At 44.3% G+C, this 9,813-nt stretch overlaps 1 protein-coding gene across 1 annotated transcript; it reads right to left on the bottom strand.

Moving 5' to 3' along the window:
- Positions 1–587: 587 nt before the first annotated feature.
- Positions 588–8,315, bottom strand: LOC139237781 (uncharacterized). Its single transcript, XM_070866966.1, has 3 exons — positions 8,074–8,315; positions 7,144–7,171; positions 588–2,359 (listed from the first exon to the last, which is right to left on the bottom strand). The coding sequence occupies exons 1-3, from the start codon at positions 8,278–8,280 to the stop codon at positions 1,935–1,937; spliced, it is 660 nt and encodes a 219-aa protein (XP_070723067.1). The 5' UTR covers positions 8,281–8,315; the 3' UTR covers positions 588–1,934.
- Between the last annotated feature and the right edge of the window lie 1,498 nt (positions 8,316–9,813).

Below are 9,813 nucleotides of genomic sequence, written 5' to 3'. Positions count from 1 at the left end.
TCTCTCCCCCTCCCCCTCACGCTCTCTCTCGCGCTCTCTCTCTCGCGCTCTCTCTCTCTCGCGCTCTCTCTCGCGCTCTCTCTCTCTCGCTCTCTCTCTCTCTCTCTCCCCCCCCTCTCTCCCCACCCTCTCTCTCTCTCCCCCCATTTCTCTTTCTCTCTCTCCCCCCATCGCTCTCTCTCACTCTCTCCCCCCCATCTCTCTCTCTCTCTCTCCCCCCCATCTCTCTCTCTCTCTCTCCCCCATCTCTCTCTCTCTCCCCCCCCCTCTCTCCCTCTGTTTCCCACTGCTGGTCAGGGGCAGTCCAGTAAAGACCACATCAGCATGCGGCTGGGTGATTGAAGTTCATTCCATGGCCGATAATAACTGCTCGATTGCGGCTCTTAAACGTGGTCATTTTAGCAAAGCGTGTGGAATCCTAACCCGGCAGGGGCCAGTGATTCGGGCCAGGAATGGCTGGGACCGAGAACCGCAGACTTTCTAATCTAGCAGCAGGACAAGGAAGGCAAGAAACACATTTGTACTGTTTGACTTTAGCAGAATATTGCATCATAATTATAAACACAGGAAAATATATTACCAGTAAATACAATCTTGCAACAGCCTGTTTTTATAAATAACATAAATATTACAAAATGTAGATAATTTGTAAATATAATACAATATACAAGCAATAAATTAGTGCAAACATGTTATGTTCAAATGATAATATTACATTAGTTAATGTAAATGTGTAGTAACAGTGTCCTTCTGTGACTTTCCAATGGAAATACAAATAATGTAATGTAAGCACTGGGTTTATGTTGTGTGTGAGGAGTGCCAGCTACTCCAATCTCTGCCACCCTCAGATTAACTTTTAGTTCTTGTCTAAGCAAGAAAGAGCATTTTTCTTATAGAGATAGAATAACGTTCCTCGAAGAGAAGGGTTGTATTATTGTGACAAAGTAATCCATGACACCAGAGATATTCAAGAGACCACAACCACTACCCGTGCAACCCAGAGACTACTCCTCTCCAGTATTGGCACCTGCTTCCTTGAATCTTTCTGCACAACACAGGTTCATCTTATGTTACCAAGTCATTAAAGGGATAGTACTGATAGGGTAACAGTGCCATACTCAAGCCGGAAGCAGGGAGACTCCAGGAAGCACAGGATAGCTTGTTTGCCAATTTTCTCTCACCTCAACTTTAACCCTCTCAAACTTCCTTATGGGGAATTTTGGAGACGTGATTCTGTGGCACTGTGTCTGTGCATTAATGCACTGTACCGAGACACAGCACTACTAACAAACTGTCCTACAAGGCTTCCTTGTCTCATTCATAGCATTGAATGTTTGGTAGCCTTTGCCTTGTGATTAGCTGATGTTCTGCACCCTTTGAGAATGAGGACTACAAAATACTGGCTGCATCTCTAATCTCCATAAAATGGAATGGTGAAATGGTGAAATATATATTCAGGAAGTGTGGGAATCTATTGGGAATTAAAGGTTTTTTTCATCTCTTCCTGAACATTGAAACAGACTGAAGGGACACTACTTCTCCAAACAGTGCAATGCAATATGTTCTACATAAATATTCATCTCTCACAAAAAGAGGTTTAGTTAGAGATTCCCAAATTTGGGAATACCATAATCTGAACATCAGACAAAGAGGACATACAACATGCCCAATAACCCCCTCTGCTGATTGACACACTGCCTCTCAGGGAATAAACGCTCTTATATAAATAATTCATGTAGTGAGACATAAGCGTTGAGTCCCTTCTCCCCAAAAACAGATTCAAACAGGCCCACAGTCAGAGGAGATTTAGGTAACTATAAATAGCCGCACCTATAGCATTGCCACAGTCCCTGAGCTGCACACAGATTGTTTCTCTAAGATCCACAATTGTGAAGTTTGTTAAAGTGCTGACAGTTGTACAGATCAGAGAAAGTCTAGCTTTCTATCAGGAAAGCTCCAAAGTATGTGTGGTCAAAATCTGGGGTGATGTTGTCCTCCTGCCGTAAACCTTTGATTTCGGCTCGTATCAAACTCTTGGCTGAGATTTGGACTAACGTGCCCGAGTAATCAAAAGCAGTCCGGGGCTCCTGTTCCTCCTCTTCTTCCTGAGGCACTTTCACCTCCATGCTCAATATAGAGACGCAATATTTGTCTTCAGTGCATTGAGTAATATCTAAGATGACTGACGAACTGTTCTTGCACTGATTTACAACAGAGCAGTAGACTTTCAGCTTGGCGTACACATAATACATTCCATCCCTGGAAGTGCGGAGCTCCTGATTTTCAAAGCGGAATCCACTGCCCAGATAGCTGCTTCCCAGCCCAGGGGCACTTAACCATTTTACAGCTTTGGTGTTATCTAGAGACACAATTGAAACAGGTTAAATAGATTTGCTGCAGCTAATCTATTATCTCTATCTGCAAACGTTGCGATTGAGTGTGTAGATGATGTTGAGTGTGTAGATGATGTTGAGTGTGTAGATTATGTTGAGTGAGTAGATTATGTTGAGTGTGTAGATGATGTTGAGTGTGTAGATGATGTTGAGTGAGTAGATTATGTTGAGTGTGTAGATGATGTTGAGTGAGTGTAGATGATGTTGAGTGAGTGGATGATGTTGAGTGTGTAGATGATGTTGAGTGTGTAGATGATGTTGAGTGTGTAGATGATGTTGAGTGTGTAGATGATGTTGAGTGTGTAGATGATGTGTGTGTAGATGATGTTGAGTGTGTAGATGATGTTGAGTGTGTAGATGATGTTGAGTGTGTAGATGATGTTGAGTGTGTAGATGATGTTGAGTGTGTAGATGATGTTGAGTGTGTAGATGATGTTGAGTGTGTAGATGATGTTGAGTGTGTAGATGATGTTGAGTGTGTAGATGATGTTGAGTGTGTAGATGATGTTGAGTGTGTAGATGATGTTGAGTGTGTAGATGATGTTGAGTGTGTAGATGATGTTGAGTGTGTAGATGATGTTGAGTGTGTAGATGATGTTGAGTGTGTAGATGATGTTGAGTGTGTAGATGATGTTGAGTGTGTAGATGATGTTGAGTGTGTCGATGATGTTGAGTGTGTCGATGATGTTGAGTGTGTAGATGATGTTGAGTGAATAGATGATGTTGAGTGTGTAGATGATGTTGAGTGTGTAGATGATGTTGAGTGTGTACAGCACTCATGATTACCTACAATAGTATCTGACACTCACTGCCCTTCATTACACAAGGAATAGTCAGTGGGATCTGGACGCAGTGAAACTCACCATCAGTAGAAAGAGAGAGAGAATATTGGAAAAGGAATGGAAAGCTCCTGCCTGTGTGTACATTGTTATTGTTAATAACTTGCTTTACACTGCATTCAAACTGCTCGAGTCATTCTGCACTGCTGAACATCTCAAGCTGTGAACATTGCAAAAGTGTCCCGAGTGAGTTTGGAGAAAAGCAGATCACATCAGCACTGGCAGACTCTTCAAATGAATATAAGTAGAATCTCAGGCTGAAGATGCTGCCCAACTGAGCTGAGTTGGTGGAAACATTACTGGTTTCAGATGTTTAACTAAATGACATGACATGATGTCAGCATTTTCAAGTAGTAACATTAAGGGAACTGAGGGCTGAGTGAGCGAGAGGAAGGAACTCAATGAATCATAGAAATTACAGCACAGGAGACCAGTTGGTATTGGTGCTGCCTTATCAACTGCAGCTATGCACTCTAATCCTATTTACTGCATCCTTGTATGTACTTCCTTTCAAATCTTATCAAATTCCCTTTTAAATGATGTTATTTTCTCTGCCTCAAAATCTATCCCTGAGCTAATAACAATGTGTGAAAAACATTGTGCAAAAGTAGACTGGAAACAGTTACTTGAAATTAATCAGTGCCAGGGCAGTGGGAGGTACATGGAGTTCAGGGTAAAAATGTTCCCACAAAGAAAAAGGATAGAGCTGCCGAATTTAGAATCCCCTGGATGACGAGGTGTATACAGGGTAAGGTACGGCAAAAAAAGGAAGCCATATCAGATATCGTGAGGCAAATGTTGCAGAAAGCCTCAGAGTATAGAAAGTGCAGGGGTGAAAGTAAGAAGGAAACTAGGAAAACAAAAAGAGGGCCTGAAAAACTACTGGCAAGTAGAATCAAAGAAAACCCAAACTATATAAAGAGCAAGATGATAACTAAGGAAAGAATAGGGCCAATTAGGGACCAAAATGGTGATCTATGTGTGGAGGCGGAGGATGTGGGTAAGGTACTTAATACTTTGTGGCCGTCTTCACAAAAGAGGGAGACAATGTCGACTTTGAAGAGGACAGGATAAACATTGTAAGAGAGGAAGTTTTAAGGGATTTAGTATCCTTGAAAGTAGATAAATCACCAGGACAGGATGTAATATATCTGAGGCTAATAAAAAGAAGCAAGGGAGGAAATTGCAGAGGCTCTGACCATCATTTTTCAATCCTCCCTGGGTACAGGAGTGGTGCCAGTGGATTGGAGAACTGCTAACATTGTACCATTGTTTAAAAAGGGAGGAAGGGATAAACTAAGCAAGTACAGGCCAGTTAGTTTAACCTCAGTGGTGAGAAAATTACTGAAATCAATTCTGAGGGACAGTATAAACCTTCACTTAGAAAGACACAGATTAATCAAGGACAGTCTGCATGGATTTGTTCAGAGAAGGTCGTGTCTGACTAACTTGATTGAGTTCTTTGAGGAGGTAACCAGGAAGGTCGATGAGGGCAGTGCGTTTGATGTAGTTTACATGGATTTTAGCAAGACTTTTGACAAGATCCCACATGGCAGGCTGATCAAGAAAGAAATGCCCATGAGATCCAAGGGAGAGGGGCAAATTGGATCCACAATTGGCTCAGTGGCAGGAAGCAATGGGTAATGTTTGAGGGGAGATTTTGTGACTGGAAGGCTGTTTCCAGTGGAGTTCCACAGGGCTCAGTACTGGATCCCTTACTTTTTGTAGAATATATTAATGATTTTAGACTTAAATGTAGAGGGCATGATAAAGACATTTGCAGATGTTACAAAGATTGGGCGAGTGGTTGACCGAGAGGAGGAAAGCTCTAGACTGCAGGAAGATATCGATGAACTGGTCAGTTCGACAGAAAAGTGGCAAAATGAATTCAATCCGGGTAAGTGTGAGGTAATGCATTTGGGGAGGATATTGAGAGGTGTGGAGGAACAGAGGGATCTTGGAGTGCATGTCCATAGATATTTAAAGGTAGCAGACAGATTAATAAGGTAGTTAAAAAGGCTTGCCTTTATTGGCCGAGGCTTGGAATACAAGAGCAGGGAGGTTATGCTGGAGATGTATACAAAACCAGTTAGGCCACAGCTGGAGTACTGCGTGCAGTTCTGGTCACCACATTACAGGAAGGATGTGATTGCACTAGAAAGGGTGCAGAGGAGATTTACGAGGATGTTGCCTGGACTGGATAACTTTAGCTATGAGGAAAGATTGGATTGGCTGGGGTTGCTTTCCTTGGAACAAAGGAGGCTGAGAGGAGATTTAGTTGAGGTGTATAAAATTATGAGGGGCCTAGATAGAGTGGACAGGAAGGACCTATTTCCCTTAGCAGAGGGGTCAAGAATCAGGGCGCATAGATTTAAAGTAATTGGTAGGAGGTTTAGAGGGTGATGAGAAAATATTTCTTCACCCAGAGGGTGGTGGCAGTCTGGAACTCACTGCCTGAAAGGGTGGTAGGGGCAGAAACCCTCACCACATTTCAAAGGTACTTTAACCTACAGGGCTACGGACCGAGTACTGGAAAGTAGGATTAGGCTGGATAACTCTGCTGTGTCATAATTTTTCTATGATTCTATAACACATCTTCTAACTTCTCCCTTCATCCTTCTAATGATAACCTAGAGTCCATGCAAATGAGCTGCAATTCACTAGTGACATAAAACTAAAGAATTGGCCTCAAAATTCACCCACAGCCCAGACAGGGGCAGTCCCTCATCAGTGTAAACGTTTCCTTACTGAGGTAACAAATGCATTCTTTTACTGTCATCTATTTTTATTGAATTTGTTTTGGTGACTTTCTGCTGTCATTAGGATCTAACACAGCATGGGTTAGATACAGAGTAAAGCTCCATCTACACTGTCCCATCAAACACTCCCAGGGCAGGTACAGCACGGGGTGAGATACAGAGTAAAGCTCCGTCTACACTGTCCCATCAAACACTCCCAGGGCTGGTATAGCACGGGTTAGATACAGAATAAAGCTCCCTCTACACTGTCCCATCAAACACTCCCAGGGCAGGTACAGCACGGGGTTAGATACAGAGTAAAGCTCCCTCTACACTGTCCCATCAAACACTCCCAGGGCAGGTACAGCACGGGGTTAGATACAGAGTAAAGCTCCCTCTACACTGTCCCATCACACACTCCCAGGGCAGGTACAGGGGGTTAGATACAGAGTAAAGCTCCCTCTACACTGTCCCATCAAACACTCCCAGGGCAGGTACAGGGGGTTAGATATAGAGTAAAGCTCCCTCTACACTGTCCCATCAAACACTCCCAGGGCAGGTACAGGGGGTTAGATATAGAGTAAAGCTCCCTCTACACTGTCCCATCAAACACTCCCAGGGCAGGTACAGGGGGTTAGATATAGAGTAAAGCTCCCTCTACACTGTCCCATCAAACACTCCCAGGGCAGGTACAGGGGGTTAGATACAGAGTAAAGCTCCCTCTACACTGTCCCATCAAACACTCCCAGGGTAGGTACAGCACGGGGTTAGATACAGAGTAAAGCTCCCTCTACACTGTCCCATCAAACACTCCCAGGGCAGGTACAGCACGGGGTTAGATACAGAGTAAAGCTCCCTCTACACTGTCCCATCAAACACTCCCAGGGCAGGTACAGGGGGTTAGATACAGAGTAAAGCTCCCTCTACACTGTCCCATCAAACACTCCCAGGGCAGGTACAGGGGGTTAGATATAGAGTAAAGCTCCCTCTACACTGTCCCATCAAACACTCCCAGGGCAGGTACAGGGGGTTAGATACAGAGTAAAGCTCCCTCTACACTGTCCCATCAAACACTCCCAAGGACGTGTTTTCAGCCTCTTGCTGTGTCTCCACACCTAGCCTAGTTACACATTTATACAATTTATTTTTAAGGATAATTAAAGGACCACTTACCAAGTTCTGATAACAAGTGCACAGCGAACTGCAATACAAACAGGACAATCAAATTAGACGCTGGGATAGAAGCAATTCCTGTAAAAACTCTTGAAATCTTTGACTTCACACCCTCTGTCACAACCTGTGTTGGTGCACGTGTGTGAACATTTCTGTGTGTGTGAGCATTTGTGTGTGCATGTATCGGTGTGTCTGCCAGTCTATAAATCTATGTTTGTGTCCATGTCTGTAACCACAATGGCAGTATCTATTTGTTTTGTCCTGCTGACTATTCACTGATATTTCACTCTCGTGGCCATTCTTAATGTGTGAGCCGCGACAAGATGTGTTAACACCATTGAAGCCATTCGCCACTGAGCCCAACCCTTGCCTCGCCCTTCATAAATACACAGGCACTGGGTCCATGTACAGTAGGGAGGACAATATACAACTGCTAAAATGACCTGGTACTAGAGTTCACAACAGCTTCACTAATATAGAAATAGATTCATCATCCAGATAGAAGCTGCATTTTGAATACAAGACGAGCCCATTTAGGGCCATGTTGTAAATTACTGACATGTTATCCTTCAGTTATATTGGTCAGTAGTCACGATAAGCAACAGCTCAAAAGTCCCAATATAAAAGTGGCAGCCATGCACAGAGACTGAAAGCATCCAATTCTGGTGAAAGGTCACAAACTGAGCACCTAATGGGACAAAACAAGCCGAGCCCGCAGCACTGGGCGGGCATCGAGTTCCCTGCCGCCTGCTGAATTCAATCCGGAATAACACAACGCTTTTATGAAAATAAAAGTCAGCAGGCCAGGCAGCTTCTGCAGCCAGAGGGCAGGACTAAGGCTTGAGCTCAGAGCCCAGCTTTAGTGAAGGAACAGCTGAACTAAGGCAGGGATCTCCCGAGGCAATGCAGCGCACATAGACAGCTTCTTACTTTGTCTCCAGTAGTTATCTTGGGATAGATCAGGAGCCAGAAGGCAGCGAGGAGGGAGGCGATGATGAGGAAGAGCAGCAGCACGGAGGCTAGGAGCACTGAGAGTAGACGGCGCTCACACTGGCCCGGTCCCCGGCCCCGGTCCAGCTCCCAGCTGCTGACGGTCTGGCTCACTGTCACTTCGCTCAGTTCCTCTTTGTCTGACATGACCCCAGCTGTTCTCACTTTGTGTCAGATCCGCTCCTGGACACGGATGTGTTGGCTCTGAAGCCGATTTGTTTCTCGGCCCTTTATGTTTCCTTAAAGAGGAAGTTTCCGTGATGACAGAGCCCATGAACTGGACTTCCCCGGGGAGGAGGCGCTGAAGTGTTCAGGATTCACCCGGCGGAGCGGAGGCGGAGGAAAAGGCCATGTCAGTGGAACCCAGCCAGACTTTGAATGGATAGAGGAAGAACAGTGAGAGTGGAAGGGGAAAAATTAAACCAAACAGCAACAGCGAGCAAAGACAGCGAAACACGGAAACTTAACAACCCAGAGAGGAACGGAGAGATAGGCACGCCACAGAGAGAAACAGGCGCAAGTGAAAGAATGACAGAGAGAGGCAGAGTCACAGGGTGAGAAGGATAGAGCTTTGACAACTGCTTAAGCTTTCTCCATTTTATACAGCACTGAAACCACACACACATACAGAATGACACAAAACAAGACATACAGACAGACGAGAGAAACAAAGGCACAAGATGATGGAGGTACATAAAAGCACACACGGGGTGACAGACAGACGTGAGACGAATATAGGGTGAGACACAGAGCGACAGAGGCACACCGAGTGAGACACAGGGAGACACACACTGACAGAGACACATACAGTGAGACACGGTGAGAAACAGAGAGACACGGTGAGATACAGAGTGACAGAGATACATACAGTGAGACACACACAGTGAAACAGACAGTAACAGAGAGACAAATAGACAAGTAGAGGCACAGAGAAAGCTAGAAAGAGCTGGAGACATTGACCACAGAGTGAGAGGTAGAGACACCCTACAGAGCAAAATGGGAGAAAGAAAGAGAGGTACAGACTGAGGATGAAGTATATAAAGAACAGGGAAATAAAATACAGAAAAAAACAAGAAAAGTATAAAAATTAAGAGTTGCAGTGATAGTAAGAAGTCTGAAAGTGGTTGGATTAAGTGAGTAACTCTTTGGATGTGGTGTATTTGGACTTCCAGATGGCATTTGACAAGTGCCACATAAAAGGTTACTGCACAAGATAAAAGTTCACAGGGTTGGGTATAATATATTAGCATGGATAGAGGATTGGCTAACAAACAGAAAACAGAGAGTTGGGATAAGTGGTTCATTCTCTGGTTGGCAATCAGTAACTAGTGGGGTGCTGCAGGGATCAGTGCTGGGACCCCAACTATTTACAATCTATATTAACGACTTGGATGAAGGGACCGAGTGTAACGTAGCCAAGTTTGCTGATGATACAAAGATGGGAGGAAAAGCAATGTGTGAGGAGGATACAAAAAAGGACATAGACAGGCTAAGTGAGTGGGCAAAAATTTGGCAGATGGTGTATAATGTTGGAAAGTGTGAGGTTATGCACTTTGGCAGAAAAAAATCAAGGAGCAAGTTAATATTTAAATGGAGAAAGATTGCAAAATGCTGCAATTAGGACCTGGGGGTACTTGTGCATGAAACACAAAAGTATGCAGGTACAGCACGTGATCAGGA

This window comes from Pristiophorus japonicus, chromosome 24 (assembly GCF_044704955.1).
Source record: "Pristiophorus japonicus isolate sPriJap1 chromosome 24, sPriJap1.hap1, whole genome shotgun sequence".
Taxonomy (NCBI): Eukaryota; Metazoa; Chordata; class Chondrichthyes; family Pristiophoridae; genus Pristiophorus; species Pristiophorus japonicus.
This window is presented reverse-complemented; position numbering and strand designations above follow the sequence as displayed.